We start from the raw sequence: 26217 nt of genomic DNA on the forward strand, positions 1-26217 counted from the left end.
TCTGAAGCACCTAAAGCTAATAAAGAAAGAAAATTATTTTTATTCTGTCCTGAAATAGCAGTTTGAAGCGGTGTTCTGGTTTGAAGAGCGAATAGAAGCGTTTCATCTTAGGCCTCATGTAATCGGCTTTAGATGGAACCCTAAAAATCAAGAAAAAAAGAAAACATGGAAATTCCTAAACGTTTGTGTAATTTTCCATAATTCTTATAGTCGAATTTCGAACACTAACCAAACTACATTTTTTTTTTGTTTACGAGGGGGAAACCTTCAAAAGGTACCCGACGACGTGGGAGCGACGCCGGGTTATGTGGGATTTTTACCGCACTAAAACCCCCTCGGTGGTCGTCCTCAACGCTTGTTGGAGAACTCCGGGATCTCCGAGGGAACACAACCGGTGTCCTTCAAGCGCGATGTCCCGATCGGGCTCTGCCCTGGGGGAGCACTTTTGGCTCCTCCCACACCATCTGGTGTTTACGACGGTATGCAACCACACATATCGTCGTCCTTCCCGGGGTTGCTTGCTGGACGGTTCGAGCTCCCACTCTTGCCGCCCGCAACCCCGGAAGTCCCCTTTTAGTCGCCTCTTACGACAGGCAGGGGATACCGTAGCCCTATTCTATTCCCGAGACTACAGGGACATAACCAAACTACCTAAATTAAACTAACTAGTCCTTAAAAACGGACAGCATGACAAGCATACACGTGCACAGATTCGTTATCTGTGCCACACATTAATCTCTCATCTAAGTGGTTCTACGAAAATGGGTCTATCTACCTCTAATGGCTTAATAATGGCTATCATTATGTTACAGATAACTTGAAAACGTGACGCGAAATAATTATGATTTTGACTAAGGTATATGAATAACTGTGTTGGACTAGTGGTTTTGAATCCAGCCGTTCATGCTAAGGGTTTCATGGTTCCATGGTTTAAATTACAGATTTTTCCATTTTTTTTATATACTATAGTAGTAGTAGATGAGCTTGCAGTCCACCTGATGGTAAGTGGCTACTGCCGCCCATGGATATCTGTAATCAACCCCAGATAGGATTAGATATTCGTACCTGAGGTGGGCCATAGATGCGCCGCTACTCCTGAGGACTAAGCTGGAACGCCTCGGGAAAGTCTGTCTCCCTTACCACACTCTTCAAAGCGGAACACAGCAGCGCCTAACACTGCTGTTATGAGGTAGAAATAGGTGTGAAGATTATGACCTAAACCTACTGGAATAGTAGTAAAAGCGTTTTTTACTTGTGGTTTGATCATCATCATCACCAACCCCTTACTGTCCCACTCCTGGGCACGGGTCTCCTCTCAGAATGAGAAGCATTAGGCCATAGTCCACCGCGCTGGCCAAGAGCGTATTGGTAGACTTCACATACCTTTGAGATATTTTTTTTATAAATCTCTCAGGTATGCAGGTTTCCTCGCGATGTTTTCCTTCACCGTTTAGCAAGTGATTTCTAATACGCACATAACTTTGAAAATCCAGAGGTGCCTGCCTGGTATTTGAACCTCGGATCCCTCGATCGAGAGGCCGGGTTTATCAATGTCTAAACCCCCCTCATATCGAGAAGACCTTGAAATGAGAGAATGATGTCCACGCGAAATCACAGACATATAGGTAACATATATTTATATATCTAAAAACAAATTAATCATGAAAGACTGTGCACGTCTCGTACAGTTAAGAGATTAGAAAGATTAATGCATTGTCAACTTGTATCGATAATGTTCTTTGACAAATATACAAAATGGAGGCATTTGACCGAATAACGGGTTGTTGAATGTCCTATATATCTAAATATTGTATGTTTTAAAATTAAATTGTGGGTTTTAAGTCTGCAACTATGGTAAGGAAGATATACCTTTTTTTTTTGTTTACGAGGGAGAAACCTTCAAAAGGTACCCGACGACGTGGGAGCGACGCCGGGTTATGTGGGATTTTTACTGCACGAAAACCCCCCCGGTGGCCGTCCTCGGCGCTTGGTGGAGAACTCCGGGATCTTCGATAGAACACAACCGGAGTAAGGGAGATATACCAACTTATCCGAAGCGTTCCAGCTTAGTTCTCAGGAGTAGCACCGCTTCCTTGCCGATCTCACGTAGGACTCTAATCCTATCTAGAGTTGATTACGTATGTCTATGGACGCCAGTGATTAAGTCACTTACATGAACTGATATTTAACCGACTTCCCAAAGGAAGAGAGGTTATCTATTCGTCGTGTATATATTTTTTTGCTATTAAGTATATAGAAATTTCAAATTGTGCAGTTGTTTTTTAACCAAAAAACTAAGCATTATACTTATCCGGGTTTCAAAATTATTGTACCTAATTTTCTTAGTACATTATATACATGTGTTAATCGATTTATAATTTTTATTTGTCAGTCTTGGGATATGTGATTCTATGTAGGATACCTCAGCCTCCTCTTAAACAGATATAACGTGATAAAACATTATTTTATCCCGTCAAATAATATTACGTCACTTAACTTTATGACGTCATCGTATCCCGACAACAAGTTAAACGATGTTACGTCACTACTTCTGTGACGTCACCGCACTCGACAAACTATCCTACATCGGAACTGACTAGTTAGTGACTACGCGACTAACCAGGGAACTGAGTTGTTAGTTAGAAGTAGTACGTAGTATGTACTACGTAATTCACGGAACTAAATGGAAGGGCTAACTTCATAGGAACAAACTGGTTTTCTGAATATACCATGTTTGTTATCACTAAAAACTCGTTAGGGATTCGTACCCAACGGTTAAAAACGAAACACTATTAGGTAGTAAGCCTTCGCTGTCTATCCGCCTAAGGGCTCGCATTTCTTGAACCATAATATATAATAAATATATAATACATAGATATAACAGACTTTATTTTTTACAAAGTATGTCTAACGATAGCCTCTATAATAAAAATACTAAATACTAAAAATAAAAATGCTTGAAAATAAATGGGGGTCCACATACAACAAACCTCAGATTTTCGTCATTTTACGTTTTAACCATTGAATCGTCATAGATATTCAGTCCAAATGCATATATTTATTTCTACGTTTACCATTATAACAAATACTAATTATTGAAAATTTGTTGGTACGGAACCCTCAGTGTGCGAATACGACTCGCACTTGGCCAATTATTTATAATCAAAGGAGTAGCAAACCAAATCGGAAAAATCATAAGAAAACAAGTGACATTGTCTGTAGTAGTTTTAGCTCCATTAGCCTAAGTCGATATTGTATAAATTTGAAACTTCTATGAAAATGTCATAGATAAGGAAAATGTGTATTATCTTTCGACGCTTTTTCTCCATAATAAAACATCTTTGAAGTGATAGTACCCAGAGTAAGAGTAGCAGACGAGCATGCAGTCCACCTGATGGTAAGTGGCTACTGCCGCCCATGGACATCTGTAATCAATCCCAGATAGGATTAGATATTCTTATCTAAGGTCGGCCACAGATGCGCCGCTACCCCTGAGGACTAAGCTGGAACGCCTCGGAAAAGTTTGTCTCCCTTACCACACCCTTCAAACCGGAACACAGCAGCGCCTAGCACTGCTGTTATTAGGTAGAAATAGGTGTGGCGATGGTGCCGCCGTAGTCGAACCACAAAGGGTTCTACCACCTTCAACCTACTCTAGGTACACTTTCAAAAAGAATATTACATAGGTATTATTTTTATCAACATCATCAACTTACTGTAACTTTCAATAAAATATATTAATTTTGATTATAAAAACCGTACAGGAAGAACAAACTAATAATCTTAAAGTCCTTAACAGAAATTCTTGTCTGGAGTACCAATAAAGGCAAGTTTCTAGATAATACGATTAATAACTTGTAGACAATCTAGATCTACGCCTACTTTAGTTGTGTGGGATGCAATAATTAGGGCTAGTGGGTATAAATTTAGACCATTTATTAAGTCATCCTTTGTATTATTCAGTAATTTATGTATTCAGTAATTATTGTATTTATGTTATTCAGTAATTCGTTAACTTCATAATAATTAATTAGCATTAATAGCCTAGTGGAAAAGAAACGCGGCCTCTCGATCGAGGGGTCCGAGGTTCAAATCTCAGGACCTCTGATATTAGAAATTAATTATAACTCGCTTAAACGGATAAGAAAAACATCGTGAGGAAACCTGCATACCTGAGAGATATATAAAAAAAATCTCAAAGGTATGTGAAGTCTACCAATACGCACTTGGCTAACAGTGGGAAAGTAATGGGTTGATGATGATATTAATTAATTTTATTATAGGCAACATTTAAAGATGGTAACCTCCACCACACCTATTTCTGCCTAATAACAGCAGTGTTAAGCGCTGCTGTGTCACGGTTTGAAGGTGGTAAGGGAGGCATACTTATTCGAGGCGTTCCAACCTAGTCCTCAAGGGTAGAATCGCATCTGTAGCCTCAGGTAGGAATCGTAATCTTATTACAGGCGGTATTAGCCACTTAACATCAGGTACCCTGCAGGCTATTTTGCTGTTTCTATATTGAAAGCAATTAAATAGTCTTAATTTGTCGTATCCTTCATTTATTGTATCCTTTTCTCACCTAACCTTTAGGTACCTGTACCTACATGAGTTATATACGCATCCTTTTTACTTTTCTCTTTATATATTTCGGCAGATTTCGAAATAGCAGAGCTAGAGGACTTAGCTTTGGTATTGAACGTAATAAGGTAAAGCCGATTTCCTTTCGATATTTTATGTGGGAACCACAAAGAGAAACATTGTTAACTTAAACGGAAAATGTGATTTTGTTCATATTTTGATCCCTAATCCATTACTTTTTGGTAAGAGGCGCTTATAAAATATGCGTTTATTTTTAGACGTAACCCGCGTGACTTCCATGTGCGGAGTTTTTCTAATTTTACCGTGGAACCCAACTAAATATAGTTGTCAAATCTTATGCTATACCTACCTACTTATAAAGTCAAAATGATTTACAAACATTTTAACAATTCCGATGAAGGCACTTTTTATATTTTTATTTTATTTTATTGGTAATAAGACAAAATATGTACCTAAAAAATCTTGACATTCATGTAACAGTGAGGTAGCGCAGAATATTGTTACCGTAATTCCACAAGTATTAAAATTAATCCCAGCAGTGGGACATTTAATAAAAACTTGTTAAGTACCAACCCTAAGTATACGGACACGCCATAACTGTCGTAATTAAGAGCGAAGCAAAAATTACTGAGAATTAAACAATTGTACCAACTGGGCCATCATTGGGCAAATAGGAAATTGACCCTGAAAGTTAACCTTTTTAACGGTCACACTGGGGCAGCATGGTGGACATTGCTCCAATGTATAAACATTATACATTGGTATAAACCAATAATATCATTGATAACTAGTCTTAGTCGTATCACACTCTTTAAACCAGAAACATCAGCTTACACTGCTCTTATTAGGCAAAAATTGCCAGTTATTCTACATGAGATCCATTTGACTAATATAATAACAGAAAATATGTAATATTAGGAGTTTCATTGATGACACGAAGAATAAACATAGTGTTAAGCAACATAATTATAGCGAAATTGATTTTTATCCAATTTTGTATTATTGTGGGATATTATGGCATCAAAATCGGCCCGAGATGCTTGCTAGCGTAAATTAAAAATGTGATTATTATATACAAGCAAAAATTTAAAAAAGTAGTACATATACTTAGTAGAATTTATTACAGAATACAATATAGTCAGCTAATCGATTGCTTTATTTGTCGACACCTAGATTTTGAAGGTATTATTTAAGGTAATGGTTATATACAAGAAGGAATTTTGGTACGAAACAGTCGTTGTAAATCCTGCTGCAAGATTTTACGACGCCGGCAGGACAACCAATTCAAAAATAGTTTGTGGGGTGAATGATCCCTGGATCATTCATTTATTCACTCGTAAAAATAATAAGGCCGAATGCAAGTGACTCAGATGTTGCAGGAAGTAATAAACGCTACCAACACGTGGTGTAACTTTATTTTTGCATTCTGCAAATAATTATATTAACAATAATTAAATTTTAATAATGGACGTAAACAGCATGTTTTTGGGTTATAAACAGCCTTAATAAAAACTCTTTTTGGCTTAATGATGTTGCATTTCTTGTTCTATACAAAATTATTTGAAAAAAAAATAAAGTGACACCATTAAAGTGACGTGCACATTTATAATTTTATCGATATTTCCCAATTAAGTAATTACTAAATCTGTTTAACTAAAATTACATAAAATTGTTTATTATTTATTTTATATACGTTATTAAATCTTAAATAAGTGTTGTTAGTGTTGAATTAATGTGTAGTAGAGAGTATATTTCATTTTTATGTTTACAATTTGTTTACGAAAGTGTTACATTGATTATAAAACTGAATAAATTACATTTGGTGCAATGTTTATTATCTCTCAGTAATAAAAATGTAAACTGTAGACTGTAGAGCAAATACTGACATGTATAAATATGTAGAGATTACTTTCAGAAGGAGAATGGAAATACTGAGATACGAAAGTAAATAAATCAGAGATGAAGAATTTATTGATGGCATGCTTTGAGATAATGAAACCAACGAACCGAGAGATATATTATGATTTTGTTCATGTACACAATTACCGTAAGCAAACTAATTTATTTAGCATGCAATGTGCGGTTATATCGTATTCAAATTTATATTTGTTCGGTAATATAACATGTTAAATGGAAATACAGTTGCCGTGCCACAATGAATTTGGATCTTTAGTTTAATTTAATGTTATAGTGCACATCCAAAACTAAATGCAAAAGCCGGCTTTGTGTCGCAGTTCGAGTTTAATGAATACATTGTCGTCGTACCAACTTGGCTATCGTGAGGTAATCGGATTGCCTTGCCAGTTGCTGCAGAGCGCCCTTTACAGAGGTAAGCCCCGGGTTGACCTCATTTCCTAAATATGGTAGAGTTTTGTAAGGCCATCCGGTCTGCCTCGACTTTTTTGTTATTTTGCACTTGGAAATTATTTTTTGTCGTTCGCAATCCTAAGAAACCACGGTCTCGACTGAGGTGCCTGAGGCTCGGTTACGAAATACATAATTATTCCTTCAACGTTCAGTAAATTGTTATTACAGCAACTTTTAATGAATGGTTATCAATTATATTTTGTAAAACAAAATATGGAAAGGGATATTTATCTTTATTTTATAAAAATAATATCTTGATTTATATAATCAGTCATTTACGTACTATATGTTCTCGTTTAAGTTTATACCTCGATTTATTATAAAGAACAATCCTTATCTGCATTGTAACAGTACTGGTTATTTGCTAATACAAGGCTTCCTCGACGAGTAATTACTTAAAGTATCTCCTGCAGAAACTATGTCACATAACGTGCGCGGATTTGCTCCTTTGTATGCTTTGTATGCTCGTTATAACGCAATGTAAATACTTGCAAAACGAAAAGCATTTATTACAGAAGACATACATTATTGTCAGGCCTGTTCTATATGCTATTATGTGGGTGGGCTAAGACTGCATAGCAAATACCAAATTAAAACAGCGCCCGTTCGTCGAGACAAATTAAATCACTTTACAAGTCGCACCATTCGAGTCTCGTAACTGCCCACACAGCTTGGTCCTGTAGCTTACTTTATAGACAAGACGTTGTCGAGTAGGCCGTTTCACTGGAATCATGTTAAAATTAGAATTTCCGTTCAGTAGTTCTTGGACGAAATGCATTCTGCTTTTGACGGGCGACCGATGAGCGACGGTGACTGACTGTTCGTTGTTTTGCTTGAATTGTAGTGGTCTCGGTTTGATGACGACGTTTATTAATTATACAGTGATGTGTAGTTGAACAAGTGCTATAATTTATTCGTGTTTTGAACTCTTTGTGTTTTATAATCATTTGATGTTAAATGTTAATTATTTAACAAACGTGATAAAAAAGGTAGTAGAAAAAGTTTATTAATTTAACAAGACATGTATCATTATTTTATTTGTACTAACTCAAGAAATGAGAGATCTTATTATTTGACAAAAAACATTATCAAAATCATCCATGACAATAAAATCGAAAATGAGTAGAATAGAAAATAATTAAAAAGCATTTAAAAGTGATATAATTGTGAAAGATCTTTGGTCAAGAACTAACGACTCTGCGGGAATATAAAGATAAAATTAACATCAACTTATTGCTTACGAGATAAAATAATGAATCGAACAATCAAACACATCGATTACTTATCGCTACGTTGGGCATGCATGACTAATTCCAACTAAATTCTAACTAACTTCTACGAAACAACCTATGACATATGTGGTACATTGAGGCGAGTTTAAACGTAAACAAAAAGCGTAAACATTAAGTCGAATGACTCACAATGACGAAGTATTCATTATCATATCACAACCGCTACCATACTTTTAGTTGCAATCTGACACTGGCCGTTAATTGTCGTGCATTTTTAACATTTTTTGTGGGTTTTAATATTGCTAATTAGTAATTTGCAATCATTCGAACCGAAGGCTGTTATACTCAGTGAGCGCGAGTGACAATTCAGGTGCCGCGTACATAATAACGCACGTATTTTCCTCAACGACGAGAACAAAGAGGTTTTTATTTGTGAATTTATTTAACACTTTCCAACGATTGACGCGGCAGCCTGTTGATCTAGACACGTGAACGGTGCATATGTGAAAACGAGACGATGCGAGTGAACTTCGCGCGCGTGTAAAAAAATCGAATGCAAAAATGATTAAAAGGAACGGTGATAATGTGTTTGCGATCGCGTCGAGCAACAATCAGTGTCAAGGCAGCCGGAGTTCTGTCTCGCTCTGTCCCGGCGCGGGCACGAGGATCCCGCGAGCCACTGCCGCCAGGATGACGCCACCCGACGCGCACCAAAACACCAAGGAGGCGAACATCGCGATCTCTACTTACGTCGAGAAGTGGAAAAACAGATACGAGGATGCCGAGAGGAAGCACAAAACCTACCTCCTCAAGTCGGAAAAAGGTTGGTACTATCAATTTTCTCCCGGAAATCTTTAGTTTTTCCCACTTTTTTATGTTCGACACTGCGCATGCTCCCGACCAGCTGGGCAGTATGCAAATGGAAGTGGGAATGAAAATCCTAGTCTCGCATTTGTCAGATTATGATAGGATAACCTGTTGCTTGCGTTTAATGTATTCTTAAACTTTGCGGTACACATGGGGGCGTGATAAAAGTTTTGAATACTTATTTGAGGGGTGAAAATAATGTAGACTTGCGATAAAAAACTGAGAATGATATCGAGATCCCAGTTTGATTTAACTTAGCAATAAAACCTGTTATAAATACAAGTACTGCGTAACACACTTTGAATTTTTGCTTCGAGATAACGTTTTATTATTTAAGTCGTGGTATTAAATTGAAATTTTGAGCAATAGGGATATTAGAAAATTAATCGTTATATTTTTCGATATTGTAAGTTTTTATGTTGCGCAACACTATTTTGTTTTTGTGACAAATGTCAAAATGAACCAAAATTATGTATGAAATCATGATCTATAAAAATATTATTGATAAATTGACTAGTTAACCTAATAGTTTAGTGATATAAGTAAATAAATTTATTTTATATAAGGGGTACGTATGAGTAGTTTGAAATCTTTTAAAACCGAGTTTCGTCTCTATATTGAGCGTAGTTTTAAAATGTTTCTTTGTGATTTTATTGTTTTTAAAAATTTAGTGGATTAAATGCTAATTAATTTTTAAATCGTAAAATAACCAATTTCTAGACAATTTAATGTTTCATGCAATTCTACATTATTGGTGGTCATAATTATATTATAATTATAAAATAATTCATAACACAAATGTTATGAATTATTTTATAATAATATTACAGTGAATAAATAGGTTTTTAACAAATATGACACCCTGTAGTTACGTAAACGTATTTAATATTGTATTTATTTTAAATTAATGTTTTTCTAAGTTTATTATATATATGGTATGGTATAGTATAATGGTTATTGGTTAAATTATAAACTAATGAAAGAAATATGATTCACACTTGAAAACAAATTGATGGTCTGTAAATAACAACTTTATGAAGCAGTATTTATTCTCAATTTGAACGGGATAGATATTAAACCCTCGTTTCATTAAACCTTATTATTACATATATATTACATATTTGCCTTGTTATAAAAGTACAGTTATAATACTTATAAATAATTGGTATAAACAATATGTAGATTGAGAAGATCCCATTCTAAATAAATTATTATTATTATTATGGAGTTTTTGTCTCCATAGTGAAATACCTTCTGAAACGTACATTATCAATGTTTAAATTAATTCTGTTTGAAGCAATTTGAAATAAATGAGATTTGAATTTCGAAAATATCTAGACATTATAGCATTTTCCTTGTGCTATTAATAAACACAAATATAGTAAGTCCAGGAAAATAGTATGAAGTTGAATTCAATTGTAACTGGAGTTGTTTATAAATGGTTATGTACCAAATTGCTTCTGGCTTTGATAACTTTGTTGTTTAAGTCTGAAGGCATTTCTGCGGAACCAATTTTCGTCTTATAAATCTGTTCTGTACTCCTAATTACTCGCTTGTAGGGTTTATTAAGGAATTCTCTTTTATAAATTGTTCTTATTTAGTCCTCAGGGGTACGAAATGCATCTGTGGCTGACCTTAGTTGGGACTATTTGAGGTTGATTGCAGATGTTCGTGGATGGAAGTTTTCACTTGCCACAACCTAACACTGCTGTTAATAGGCAGAAGTAGGTGTGACAGTGGTGTCGCTGGAGTTGAACCACAGAGGGTTCTACCACATTTGTGCTATTATTTATATTATGTGCTAAAAGTATTAGAACTTATTATAATTCAAATAAGTATGTAATAGTAATAAGTATAATATGGTACTGCAATTTGCAATATAAATTTCTGTTTTATAACAGTGTTAGGGCTAACTATAATTAAGGGATTTCAAATTGTATGAGAGACATGCAAGGTATACCAACATAGTTCTTCAATGCTTCTCTGCCAATGAATGATGATGCCATAGTTCATTGCTAAGCATCAGGTTGACCATACTCTGTTTCTTATTTCACCTAATATATAACAGTGGAAAAAAAATCATATAAGAAAAATCAACTTTATAAAGATTCCGTTATTATTTATAACATATAAAGCCGTAAAAACTGTAATGCAGATTTTATATAATTATTTATGACAGCAAAAGGACAACCTTTTATTTCCCAAAAATATAATAATAATATTTTGTAATACAAATATAAGATATTCAGAAGTCAAATGTTGTTGGTCAATACTTATCACTTCATTCAATACAGGTTGAGCAAGTATTTTGAAACCCTGAATGGAAAAGTGTGCAATGCATTATAGTTAACTGAATATTATTAAGGATTTAAAGATATTCCATGTTAGTTACTATGGTTGACGACCCGTGTGGCGGAGCGGTCACCGTACCGGTCTGACGCTCAAAGGGTCCCGGGTTAGATCCCTGGCGAGACAGATTTCTAAATGATAAATTTAGATTTCTGTTTCTGGGTCGGGGTGTTTGTGTATTTGTCTATGTGTATGTCCATGGCACCCACGACACGGAATCCTAGTGTGGGGCTGTGAGTGTAGAAAGTGTTTGTATATTTCGCATAAAACTACTAGTCCACTCTGAATATAGACACTATGAAGTTTGACTTTGTTGGAACCACTGCCATATCTATTTCTGCCTAATAACAGCAGTGTTAAGCGCTGCTGCATTCCCCTTTGAAAGGTGTGGTAAGGGAGATATATATTTTATCCAAGGTGTTCCAACTTAGTCCTCATGGGTAGCGACACAAGGATACTAACCTCATGTAGAAATCTAATCTTATCTGGGGTTGATCTCATGTCCATGTGGCAGTAGCCTTACTTGTGAAGAATTTGCTGTGTTTTGGTGAAAGAGTGTGGATGCCGGTTGCACTTGAGGTGGCAATTTTAGTTCTCAGGAGTGGAAACACATCTGTGATGGGCTTCGGGTAGATCCTGTTGTATATGGAGTTAGTCATAGATATCCTAGGGCAGTAGTGATAACTTCCCATCATATGAACTGCCTTATTGTTTATTACTCCAATCTAATAAAAATGTTTTATTTTTTTATAATATCCGGTTTACTAGTAGGTCTTTTTTATAGCATATTAGTAGCAAGCGAGCATGCAGTCCACCTGATGGTAAGTGGCTACTGTCGCCCATGGATATCTGTAATCAACCCCAGATCGAATTAGATATTCCTACCCGAGGTCAGCCACAGATGCGCTGCTACCCCTGAGGACTAAGCTGGAACGCCTCGGAAAAGTATGTCTCCGTTACCACACCCTTCAAACCAGAACACAGCAGCGCTTGACACTACTGTTATGAGGCAGAAATAGGTGTGGCGGTGGTGCCGCCGGAGTCGAACCACAAAGTGTTCTACCACCTTCAAAAGTACTCATTTATTAATAAATATAATTACCATTTTAGCATTTTTTCCTGAACATTTTCCTGCTTGATGTAAAATTTAAAATTCTTTGAATGCTGAATAATATATTTTAAAGGAAACTAGATTATGAAGGAGGGTGATGTAACACAGTGTAGACACATATTCTTATCAGTAGGTAGTCTTGTCATTAGTATACATTATAAATTGTCAGTACAGGGAACTGTTATATGATACAAGGTACCATTAACTCATTATGTAATGATGCAATCCTAGATATATATGTGGGTATGGGGTTCCCTCCAGATTTGTTCATACTTCAGATTTGTTGTACTTCATATTTTCTTACATCTTAAGCAAACCATTAAAATCGTTTAATTTTTTTTACATTTTTCTTTGAAAAAACTGGACTTTTTTTGTGGAAATTTTTATAATATTGTTGTTGATATAAATAACAATTGGTGCGACAATGTAGTTAATTTTTCCATTTTATAGCTCTTTTAATTCGGATATTTTTGTTAGGCGACCCAAACTCCATTATTTCATTCTAAATTTCCAAGAGTCTTTTTGGTTTTTAAATGTTTGAAAGACTATGGTTATGTAAAAAAGTACTTTGAACTAGCTAATTCCTCCACGATAGCTAGATTAGTAAAATATAGTCTGTTACTTGCATATAATTTAGCTTTGTAATGGTAAAAAAAACATTAAAGTTTTACGCATTACAAATACACAAATATTTTTCCTTTATAACATTAATATAGGAGTAAGAGAGTAGGTACATAACCCTTAAAATATTATAGAAGTAAAGTTAGATAAGTGCTGATTTTAAATATTAATTGTCGTCAACAGCAAAACGTGAGTATGACGACCTACAACGTCGTTACAACATCCTCGCGGAGGAGCGGAACCACCTGGAAGGCGAGCTTGGGGACCGCGAGCGCGAGCTGGCGAAGCTGCGGACGGTCTCCGAGAAGCTGTTCAAGGAGTACCAACAGCTGCGGAACCAGCATGAGGTCGACGCTGGTGTTATGCACAAGTAAGACTGCCTTTTTATCCTTAAGTCTGTCCCCTAACAGATTTATCCACGTAGCCTGCTCCTTAACCCTTTTTGCCTCCCTGCCCTCCCTTAATGGCGATATAATTTGGTTATAGTAGTATTATAAGTAAGGGAAAGTTGTGTTTATATTAGATACTTGTTTCTACACATTAAAAATCGAAACATCTGAGAAATATAGTCCGAATCCCTGTCCCCTATTTTTCCTTCTATCCTGCTCCTCCCCTAAGGGGAACTGATCGGACGATACCTTATCATGATACTGTTGGATTCCAAATGAAAGGCATAGCGAAACTACTGAAAAATAATGTTCTTTTCTCATTAGACCTCCATACTTCGCGTCCTCTAGTTCTCCCCTAAGGGGACAGACTCAGGGGGTGCCTAATCACGCTGCTGCTAATATTGTTATTCATCAATTTATGTCTATATTCAGATCGCTTGAGTTTTCTTTTTTATAATGTAGACCTAGCAAACTAGTATGCGGTTCATCTGATAGTAAATCACACTCGCTCATGGACATCTGTCATTAATAAATATGATTGAAGTTCTTTGCTTTAAGTCAGCCAGACATAAGTTGGTATCCTTGTGTGGCCCTTCGATTGGTGAAGCGAAATAAGAGTTAGTAGAAAAGCTCCTGCAAAACTTCTAACAAAGTTTAACAACTGTTGTCCAAATTATATCTGATAGGTATTAACGTGCTATCCGAAATAAGAAAACACGTATGAAACTTGCTGCAACTTGCGGTCACTCATCAACCTATCGACCGCACCCAACGTTGCTTAGCTTTGCAGATCGGTTGACACAAGCCACTAGGTTATACAAGTGATGAGTGGTCTGGAATAGAACTTGCCTACTTTCAAAATATAATAGGAAGAATCTTAGCTGAAGTTGAAAACACATGCGTTGCGCTGGTAAGGACTAAGTTGGCATTCCTCATGTGAGTATATTTATCGTAGGTAGGTAAGTATTTCAGCTCAAAATGCACAGGATATGATACGGCAAAATTAGATCTTACCACCTCTAAAACCTATATTTTAAAGACAACTATAATTGTCTTTAAAAGTTCAATATTTCATGCTATCTAGAATCCTCGCTGTTATAAATGCGAATTGTTTGGTTACTTGTTTTCTTGTCTGCTACGCTTTTACACCTCAACATAATTGATTGTCATGAAATTTTGTACACACGTTGTCAGGGGTCCAGAAAAGGATATAGGGTACTTTTTATCCCGAAAAAAGTACCGTTCCCGCGGGTTAGATAAAAACCTCTGACCGTAACCGAAGCCGCTCGTAAAAGCTAGTAATTATTACATTTACTGTGATAGTATATATAATATAGGACCTCAGGTGTCTACACTTAACGGTTTTCCGCTTCACTAATTAAAAATTTTCGCCACGTCTCGTTTACCTGTGAATTAATTGCGTACATACGATTTCTTTGAACGTGAATATATTACATGTTCTGTTCCATTCTATGTAATTGTTTTTCTCGCTATAAGAAATGATAAGGGCCCGTAAGGTCCGTTTCACGGTTAGTACGGTTCAAGTCCTTCTAATAGATAGAGGGTGTTGTAAATTTGAAAACCACGTGACCTTTTACTTGTGTGTAACGTTACGAAATTGTGGTGTGCGTTGACAATAAATATCTCGAGTTTTTCAATAAATGGTGTTGCAATTAAATGTGTTAAAATTAAGTAAATTTATGCGGAATTTCTGATATTTATGTGACTAAAAATTACGTAGCATTTTTTGTAAATCCATTTTTATTTTCAATTCAGTTTAGTGTAATTGATTTTTTGCGAATTTTTCGTGACTTCTCTGCTTTCGAGTATTAAGGTCATCGTGACTTCAATGACTTTTGAATTGTGTATCAACAGGCGTATACAGGGACAAAGTGGCAAAATGTAAATATTTATTTTATTTTTAATTAGGTAAATTTTGATGTGATTATGTCATACCATTTAAAAGTAAAATGGGATAAAGTTTATTTTCTAGTAGTAAAAGGGCTTTATAGGGACAAAGCTTTTTTATCTGTAAATATCCTGTCAAGATCAGATCATTTCTGACCGTAGTTATCAAGTATTTTTATAACCTAACGGTAATTAGTCTTAGTACCTAAATAAGCACACATATAAGAACAGACAGGCGCCTCAATTAGTATAATTAGACAGTTTTACAGGACATTAGCACACTTACTATCTAACACATTTCGTAAGAGCGTTCTATCACACACACTCGAAAAATTATTTTCAATTATGACACGTTAATTGAGAAATGTTAAATAGGCCAGTAAGAGTGTGAATTAATTTTACCCGCGGTTTCGTCAGCGGGTATAGTAAATGACAAAAACATTCGTAATTATTTGATTTATGAAGGATAAATAAATATCTAAGTAACATACCGCTTTTCATCCCCTTAGGGGCGAATATTATGAAGACACTGGCACAAGTATATCCCTTGGATATTATTCCCGTCTATTTATTTTGGGTCTTTCGTATTCAAAAATTAAAATCTTTCAAATCAAAAATACAATCATTCTTTAAAATTCAAAATAGATTCTTTACAGAACACTTTTTGAATGTCAGTACAACTACCACCACTTTACTAGGAGTTTCCTTATGGAGAAGAACCGGCGAAAGAACATCAATCAATCTTCAAATTCCAACATCTTTGTCCCCGTTTAACCCCTCAATGTTTTTTTTTTAAAGATGTTGAGATGTCATCAAGTGTGTACCAAAAAATTGGCAAATATTTACATAATAGAAATACTCTGTATTTCTATACTAATATTATAAAGAGGAAAACTTCGTTTGTTTGATTGTAATGAATAGGATCAAAAAATACTGGGCCGATTTTAAAAATTCTTTCACCATTCGAAAGCTACATTATCCACGAGTAACATAGGCTATATTTTATATGAAATATATTTGATAAATAGATTTTGAGGCGGTACAAAGTTTGCCGGGTCAGCTAGTGATTAATAAAACTCATGCGAAACCAATTCACGCTTGGCTAGTTCTATAATTAACCAACATCTTTTAATTTCTATTCACTTACGATTTTATACTGATATTTATAATAATATAATTCAACTGTCGCGGTTAGAGTCACGTGTTCGTCTGTATTTCCTGCCTGCCTTACGTAACAATACCACAGACCGACAGAACACATTTTATATATATATACACGGCTACTGGATGCCTCAAGGTTGGTAAATAATCCGCAATTGGAATAGCATTATAAATATACGTGTTTTACGTGACTTTGCTCGAGAACGCCATTTTGTCGACCTTACGCTGGCCCCTAAATTATTTTTTGTGTAAAAAATTAACTTTCGTACTGAGTAGTATTTTTTGCGCAATTGTTCTAAAATTTTCCGTCCCAAAATTGGCTAGCAGGTACACAACATTGTTTTAAAGTAAGTTTTAATCTCATTATAAGGGAGACATACCTACTTATCCGTTAAAACTTAGTCAACCCAGGCTTACGTAGAATTTTAATATTATCTAGGGTTGATTATAGATCTCCATGGGCGGCAGTAGCCACTTACTGTCAGGTGGACTGCATTTTCATTTGTTATTTCTACAATAATGTAGAAATACTTTATATAAATAAAAATACAAAAGATTTTTTTAAGTCATGGCCACACTCCGATTTTTATAGATCTTCAGAATCTTACAATCTTTAGGCGGTTCAACTTATCTTAAAGCTATATTATTAAAGCATATAAGCTGTAATCATCAAACTAAAACAGCTTGTTATTCCTTTGCCGTGAAGAAAAACCTTCATTTTATGTAATAAGAAGATAGCACGTGAGATGCTGTAAATATCAGAAAACAAAGAGGTTGTCGTAAAACAAAATAAACATAATAAAGTAAATGTGTTATGCAAAGTATACTTAATAACACTATAATAATTAAATACAAAACAAATCATGGGGCAGATAGATGATCGTTGCACTAGATGTGATTATAACGTCATTAATGTTCCACTGCTGGGCACGGGTTTCCTTTAAGTGTGAGTGGGGTTTGGGCCATAGACCACCGCGCTGGCCAATTGTGAATTAGTAAAATTCGCACACCTTTGAGAATTGAAATCATGATGATGAATATTTAAAAAAATCCCAGTGTTTAATTAGATTCTTGAGGTTTTACCTATGTCATGGCTCTGGGCCCTTATTGACCTTACAGCAGGCTATTAAAGGAGTTTTTTCTTCCTACCTTCAGGCGCTTCAGCTTTTTCTGTCTATAACCGCAATCGAAAGATTGCGGTTATAGACAGAATTAAATTCAATTATCGAAACGTCTTGCAGTAGATGAAAATCTACTGCAAGACGTTTCGATAATAGAAGTATTATCTCAATTTTGCAAAATGAATTGCAAATTTGCATATACATATGTGTAGACACAAGTGTTAAAGCATTATTCCTTTTCTACGTAAAATATTGACAGTAAGTTAATTCTCGTTAAAACGATATTTTACAGTTGCATAAATTCTGCTGCAATATATACATAACAAAATCTGCCACCATTTTCATTGCTATTTTTTTTAATGTCCTGCTATCTATAAGTTTTCTCTATCAAGTTATTTACTATGTATTAAAGTTATTTATACTATAACCGTGACACGAGGCATTCCTTTAGACCTTAGGGAGAGCAACGTATCTTTAACCGAACTCAGGTAGGAAATCAACTCTATCAGAAGTCGAGTACATATCATTTCGTCAGACAGACTGCATATTAGGTTACTTCAATATGTCCTTCAATCTTTATTAATTCTTCATTCTACTTATGATTCCTCTCTCTTCCAGGGTTATGCAACAGGCTGGCGAGTGGTACAAACAGAACAAACAGTTGAAGAGAAAGAGTTCCGCCTTGCTGCACGCCCTACCGACAGTCGCTGTTGAGATCGATTTAGATTCCACTGACGCAGGTTTGTAACTAAACTGTCTATTACTGTTACACCACTGGGCATGGGTCTCCTCTGGGAATTAATGTCTAGATCATAGTCTACCGTGCTGGACAAGTGAGAATTGGTAGACTTCACATACGCTTGAAAAAAGTTTAAGAACTCCCAAGGGCTTGTTTACGAGGCCTGTTTAAGCAAGTGATAATTAATTTTTAATACGTAATGTTCATAACATAAAAAAACAAAGATGAGCACTTGGAATTCAAATCGTGGACCTCCTGAAAGGCCGAGTCTCTAATGAGCACGCTACTTCATTATCACTGGTGATCATTTATATTTAATTTAGAAGTACATATTAAATTGGTTAGAACATTAATAATATATTTGTAGTGACGTAACACTAACAATCACCTTATCAAACGCTTTAGTTGATTCTGATAATTGTAGAATAATCTCTTAGAAGAAATGTGTTATTAATTTAGTACGATGATAAGTTGTGTATTATCAGCTGACCTCATGTAATTCTACTGACGACACCTAGTCTACCAATAGAATTTATTTCTATAGGCAAGATATGTGATATATCCTGGAATTGTTTCAGGAAAATCAATAATAGTAATTATTATAAAAAAAGCCGATTGCTTAAAAATATTGCCTATATTACTCCCACAATTTAGACGAATCCAACGACACCTCGTATGTTAAAATCCATTCAGACATTTGGGTTGAAGGCCAAGTCAAAGAATTAGACATACATGAAGGTGGTAGAACCCTCAGTTGTTCGACTTCGGTACCACCGCCACACTTATTTCTACCTAATAACAGCAGTGTTAATTGCTGCTATGTTCTGGTTTGATGGGTGTGGTAAGGGAGACATACTTATCCGAGACGTTCCAGCTTAGTTCTCAAGGGTAACGGTGTAATTGTGGCCCACCACAGCTAGGAATCTAATCTTATCTGGGATTAATTGCGGGTGTTCATGGGCGGCAATAGCCACTTAACGCTGCCCGCATGCTCGTCTGTTACTCCTATACTACAAAAAAATGTAGAAGCGCGCAACATTACTGTTATCAGGCAGAAATACATGTGTCGGTGCTGCCGGTATCGCACCACAGAGGGTTCTACCACCTTCACAACTAAATAAACAAGACTATAATTTAAGAAATAGTTTCCTCCTCCACAGCATCAGACACAAGCAGCAATGAAGAAGTGGAGTTCCTGAAGCGCACAGTCACGGAGCTCAGCGAGCAGGTCGCCGCGTTACAAACTGAAGTTAACGCGGCGAGACTCAACGAATTCGAGGCTCATGAGCATAATGTTGCGCTGACACAAGTTAGTATTGGTATTATTTTACTTGAAGGACGTAGCTATCGAAATAATAATACTAAATTTGAGATAGAAGGGGAATGAAGTGCAAAAATAGATACAACGAAAGAGCATAAAGCAGATCTAACATCAATGATGATATTTTTCGTAAATTCCAACAACATCTTTATATTTTGGTCCTAGCAGCTAAATATAAAGATGTCTGTTGTTGAAATTTGAAATTGAATAACGGCATTTAAGTATATGTTAGATAAAATATCAGCAATACAACAGCATTGATACTTAACTAGATATTTAAAATTTGGGAGAGTAAAAATTATTTTGATCTTAAGACATATTTTTTAAAATCTAGAAACTACTCCAAGTCTAGTATTGAAAAATGATTAATTAAATCAGTGAAAATCTTAATAGCTTTTTCTAGAAATGTAATCATGAAATTGTAGTGTTCACTCATAAGCCCCTGAAACAATCTCATCTATTCCTTTCCAGGACCTAGAGACAGAGAGGGAGAAATGCACGACACAAGAGAAAGAGTTGCAAGAGTTGAGGAGTCAGGTGGACCGCCACAACAGGGTGTCGAAGCTGCTGATGGAGGAGGTTACGGCGCTCAAGGAGAACGCCGACAAGGATAGAGAGATGGCTGAAACGTAAGTAGGAAAGAGATCGGTGATGTGTTTGTGAGGGTAGATGAAAGTACTGATATGGATGTGGTGCTAATAGGTAGTTAACATCAAATTTAAAATGGAAGTTAAACTAGAAATCGTCTTTATACTTTTATTTATTGCAACAGTATTTATCAATGCGGGCTCCAAGATTTTTTATTAATTAAATTAAAGCTTCACTTTACTCTTAATGAAGTTTCTTTTGATTTTTTAGCAGTGAAAATTTCATTGGTCTTAATTGACGTTACCTACAGGTGGGAGTGGGGAAACAGTTTTGTGAGGTAATTTGAACATGGTAGGGAATTATTAGTTACAAAAGTTACGTGTCATTCCTATATTTTATCCCTTAGTTTGATGGGTACGTTTATATTACGTCACTGGGGGAAGACATCGTAATGTTTGGGCGTGCTGTTCTTTTTGTTGTTGATTTTTGTTAACAAGGGGGGAAACCTTCAAAAGGTAGCCGATTTCCTGGGAGCGACACAGGGTTATGTGGGACTCTTATCGCACTAAAACCCCCCCGGTGTTGTTCTTACGGGTAAACTAAGCCAATAATGCATTGCCATTGCTCCTCAGATACAAGAGCCAAGCCCGCGACGCGAAGAAACGAGCCAAGGTGTTAGCGCACCAGAGCGCGTTGCTGATGGGCGACCTGGAGCCGGACGAGCGGCTGGGCTTGCTGCTGGGCGAGGTGGACTCGCTGCGGGACGCGCTGGAGCTGCAGGCCGCCAGGCACCGGGACACCCTGCAGGAGCTGCAGGTAGGGTAGTGCTGGACCAGAGCCGCTGCTGATGGGGAGCTGGAGCCGGACGAGCGGCTGGCTTACCATGTAGGGGGTAGGGGGATAAGCTGGTCCACATGAGCTGGTGGGGAAAATAAATTATACATATTTTTCCGCTCCTTGCAGCACTTTTGGGACGACGGGGGAGGGACAGGTATAAATGTTACATTACGAAAATAAAGGCATTCCACTTTGGCAAAGGGAGATATTCCGCCGAACTAGGTGATCATGCCCGGGGAGCGGCCGTGTTCCGACACTCTCATTTAGAAGCTTGTATATATGCAAGATGTTTAGAAAACTTCGATAGCGTGATTCAACAGCGCCATCTCTTGACGAGTAGCGGGTAGTCGCCACACTACTTTTTTCAGAAAGCCTGCTTTAAGACTAAAGTCAACAGATTTAACAGCTAAAAATAGCATTTCTATTCTCCGATTTAACCTACACTCGAAGTAGTTTAATTCCATTACAGAATTTACAATTAGTTTCAAACTTCAAGTAAAATATATTAATCCGCCAAATATTATTTTACAGCTGAAACTAGCTGAAAAACACGAGGAGACGGACATCCTCCTCTGGGAAGAGAAGATAAAACTGGCCGAAGAAGACGCACAGAAGGCTCTAGAACGAGCCGAGAAAGCGGAAAAGAAGTTGGCAGAACTAGAAAGAAGGACGCCAAAGAAGTCCAATTTGATGTCGAGGATCAGCTACTTCGAGAGTGGTGGGACTGAGAAGAAAGAGAAAATAGAGACGATTGATAGAGTTGAGAAGAATAAAGAAGATGATATTAGTGTGGAAGTTAAAGAAGTTTTGCAAGGTTAGTGAAATATTGTACTGGTAGTGAATAAGTAAGTAGGTAATTTTATTATTGTGTGTAATAGGGCTACGGTATCCCCTTCCTGTCGTAGGAGGCGACTAAAAGGGGGCTTTCGGGGTTGCGGACGGCAAGAGTGGGGGCTCGAACCGTCCAGCAAGCGACCCCGGGAAGGATGGCGGTATGTGTGGTCGCATACCGTCGTAAACACTACATCGTGTGGGAGGAGCGAAAACTGCTCCCCCAGGGTAGAGCCCGTTGGGCATCGCGCTTGGATGACTCCGGTTGTGTTCCGTCGGAGATCCCGGAGTTCTCCAACAAGCGTTGAGGACGGCCACCAGGGGGGTTTTAGTGCGGTAAAAATCCCACATAACCCGGCGTCGCTCCCACGTCGTCGGGTACCTTTTGAAGGTTTCCCCCTCGAAAAAAATAAAAAAGGTAAATTTCTTCATTGCCGATATCGTATATTGTGTGTCGTGATATGGAACCTAGAAAAGAAAAACGAACTAGACGTAGGGTAGATAGATTAATCTATCACTAGTACTTGTCAACGGTTTCTCCCCGCCACCTCAGTTTCGCCGTGACCACGATCCATGCAACTGGGTCGAAATATCGGCAATAAAGAAATTAAAAAACGCATATCGTGAGTACCCGTTACATTATAAAATGTCTCAATTCCGCGATAATTTTAGTCTAAAATCATATAAAGTAAGTAGGTTATATGGATGTTGTTTGTAAACAACTGTCGTTGACACCTATTAACCTACATAAAAATCGGTTATGTGATGTCACTCTTAATCGAGTTGATTGTAATTGCAAACGAATATATGTATGGTATTTGGGTCACTGCTTAAAAGTATAAATCAAAAACTTCAACGGAAAATCCCTCGACTTCTGCATTCTAAATTAAAACATCGCATACATATTAAATCGTATAAATATTTGATTAAACAGACTTTTTAAATTGCAACAGCAATGTCTGTGACGTCTATTTTGCGGTTTAAGACAAAGGAGCCAAAAAGTATAGAGTGTTGCTGCAATCGAACCACATGCCAAAAAATTCTAGGCTAGCATTAAAAGCTTTTTAAAAGGTAGATGACTACCTTTTAAAAAATGAATAATTTATCTGTTCCAGAGCCGCCAAAAGCCCAAACCCCCCCGCCAACGCCAACGGAGCCCCAGCCCCCCACTCCCGACGCTCCCCCCGCACCGGCCGCCCGGCCCCCCAGCCCCCCACCACCCGCGGCGCTCCCCCCACCACCTCCTCCCCCTCCCCCACCACCGCCGGTGTTCCAGCCCAGCGGCGGGGCGGACGACATGGCCAAACTCCTTGTCAACAAACAGGGGACGTTGAAGAAGAGTAAGCAGAATGATGGTGAGTGGATTGAATATCTATGTTTCAATTAACGTTAAAAGTATAAGGTTTAGAATAATGGGCTTGCAATATACACAAATACCAAGCACTCAGATTCAGAACTGACTCATATATTCTCTTTAGGTAGCTTAACGGTATGGCGATCCGTACCAAATTTAAATTTAACAATTATTTGTTTATTTTTTATTTATTATCAACTATAGTAACAGTAAGGGGTTTCGATTATGTTATGTTTTCTATCTACCTGATGTTTCGAGGTCACTAAAACCTAGATATGTGTTAAATATCACAAATATAATTGGAATAATGTCAATTTCTGGAGGCACGGCAGTGCCTCCGCCAAGTCGAGCCAAAAAAAGCGGCACGGCCGTACCATTCTTTTCTCGAAGCAATTCGGCCGATTTTTGACCCCCTGTTCATAATTATTTTCAAAGTCAACACTCTTCAAATCAGAACACAGGACCACTGCCCTTATAATATAAGGCACAAAATCTACTCTAGTACTTTTAGTACAAGTCTGTAATGAAATTAAATGAAATATACTTATTTGCATAGGCCAACGACGGCACTTACAAATTGTCAGTTACAATATTTTCTTAACCTGCTACCGCATTGGAACGAGACCTCGTGTAACACATTTAAAACCTCAGTATACCATTGTTAAGTTTTTCTAGTTCAAATTAGGTGAAACCTATATAAAATAAAATATAAATATAGTCTATGTGACAAGCACTTTGCTACATTTCATGTAACTTACAAATAGTGCGGACAATTTATTCAAACACATTTATTTTTATTACACTAGGTGGCGCGATAGACGCGATAGTAGACCAGATCAAAGGTGGCAAGTTCCACCTCAAGTCTCCAGAGCAGAGTTTCCTGGAGAAGAAACCCAAGGACGAACCCCCTGAAGCCGTGAAGGAGATGCTGCAAATCCTGGGTACCCTGAGGAAGCGCAGGGGACCAGCTATACACTTCCCGGGGAATGGAGATGAGTGATTGAAGGTAGTTGTCCAAAAAATATTGAATTTTCAAGGAAATCGTACTAAAGTTACGATTTGGTAGATCGATCAGTTGGCAAGTTGGTCGATTTGTCGGCAGTTTATATGATAGATAGATTTCTATCAATTTTATACATCGTGTCTATAAACAAACAGAATCTTCAGACAGGCTGGTCGACTGATCACGGTTTATTTAATAGATGGATGTGTCTTAGGATTTTTGTCCAGATCGTTTGTCAAAATCGTCTTTAAATATCATTATCAAACTCTTCCTTAACATAAGCGCATGTTCTGTGTAAATCTGTTAACTATAAAAGTGTTGATTTGTCGTCCAAATCATTGTACTACAGAATCATTATTGAGGAAATTGTCGTAGACACGTGACTAGATTTGTTGTGCGACTAAATCCTCAGACAAATCGGACCAAATCCTTAGACAAATTGGTCGATTTGTTGTAGTTATGTATCAGACGAGTTTGTATTAGTATTTATAGTCGAAATCGTAATATGGAATTAATGTGTGGAAATTGCCCTATCATACATAGGTCTGTGTATGGTAGATTTGTCTACAACTGACTTGGTACATATATCTGACAAGTTTATCTGAGTTCAAAGTTATGAATAATTGTCTATTGTAAATTAATCGCAAGTCTTCTAATGTTTTCATACATACTTTTGTATGACTTTTTATTTATAAAAAATATAAGTGTAGTTTTACAAAAGTTGACAATATGCTACAAATATGGAGATGACGTTGTAAATGACCATATATTATAATCCATATCCATATAATAAGTGTTGAATATTGAAAATAGAGCTTAAACATGTGATTATAAGGAAATATATCTTTTATCTTGCATTTAGATTCGTCAAGATTGATTTTCAAATTTAAATTTAGAACATATCATAAGCATTTATGTAAAAAAGATAAAAAACAATTTACAAAGAAAACATTTTTATATATTTAAGAAAGATAAAAGTTTCATGCATATTATTTGAATTATTAAATTTAAATATTTTGACGACAAAATAATTATATTAAATTGATTTATAACATTAAGACTGGTACTGGTTAGTAAAAATGCCATTATTATATTAAAAAGTATTATTAAGGAGGTTGCCATTTTTACAAATATGTATTATTTACGAAAAATAAGAAAAATTGAAATGATTTTAAAATATGGTGCAATTATTTAAAATTTATTGTTGTATTTCTAGAAAAATAAATTAATAAATCACATGATATTTTATGAGTAAAATAAATAAATTTATTGAAATAAAAATTAATGTTAATTTTAATTGGCTCTCAAATCTTAAATAAAAAGTGTCGCTATTTTTACAATTAGGTTAAGTATTAGTAGCCTATATATTATTAATTATATTGTACACATTGTTAGTTTGATCTGAATACTCTTTTACTTTTTATTATATTGTAATTTAATGTAATATTAAAGGAGAATTTTATAAAAATATACTTGTTATTATCACAATTGTTATAAACATTGACCTACGAACTTTGGACTTAAAATATGTCGAAAACAAATGTGTTACAATGGCGAACTAGCACGAATAGCAATCCACATACCAATAATGTCTTTCCGTGTGATAAAAATATGCAAAAATTCACATCACAAAAATGTTATTGCTACATTGAAATTAAAAAAAATATTCAAGAAAAATATTTAAATGTTTAGAGACATGATTACGCGTCTGTATACGTACTTGTCGTTTACACACTCGTCAGTAGTCGGCGAATTGTTCGCGAGGACCTAAATATTGCATGATAGTTACGATGCCCTAAGTCAATGGTTATAAACA

At 36.2% G+C, this 26217-nt stretch overlaps 1 protein-coding gene across 2 annotated transcripts; it reads left to right on the forward strand.

Annotated features, from left to right (window-relative positions):
• The first annotated feature begins 7625 nt into the window (after positions 1–7625).
• On the forward strand, positions 7626–24921 carry LOC140745351 (shootin-1-like). Of its 2 annotated transcripts, none has more exons than XM_073077140.1 (10): positions 7626–7958; positions 8537–9024; positions 13333–13519; positions 18347–18468; positions 19628–19776; positions 20260–20417; positions 21009–21192; positions 21745–22027; positions 23160–23399; positions 24205–24921. In XM_073077140.1, the coding sequence occupies exons 2-10, from the start codon at positions 8763–8765 to the stop codon at positions 24396–24398; spliced, it is 1779 nt and encodes a 592-aa protein (XP_072933241.1). In that variant the 5' UTR covers positions 7626–7958; positions 8537–8762; the 3' UTR covers positions 24399–24921. The 2 variants fall into 2 exon arrangements, with proteins under 2 accessions (XP_072933241.1, XP_072933250.1); XM_073077149.1 differs by having other exon boundaries at positions 8572–9024.
• The last annotated feature ends 1296 nt before the right edge of the window (positions 24922–26217 follow it).

Source organism: Epargyreus clarus, unplaced genomic scaffold (genome assembly GCF_041222505.1).
Source record: "Epargyreus clarus isolate Ecla_fem2 unplaced genomic scaffold, WU_Ecla_fem_2.2 ptg000002l, whole genome shotgun sequence".
NCBI classification, from domain to species: domain Eukaryota; kingdom Metazoa; phylum Arthropoda; class Insecta; order Lepidoptera; family Hesperiidae; genus Epargyreus; species Epargyreus clarus.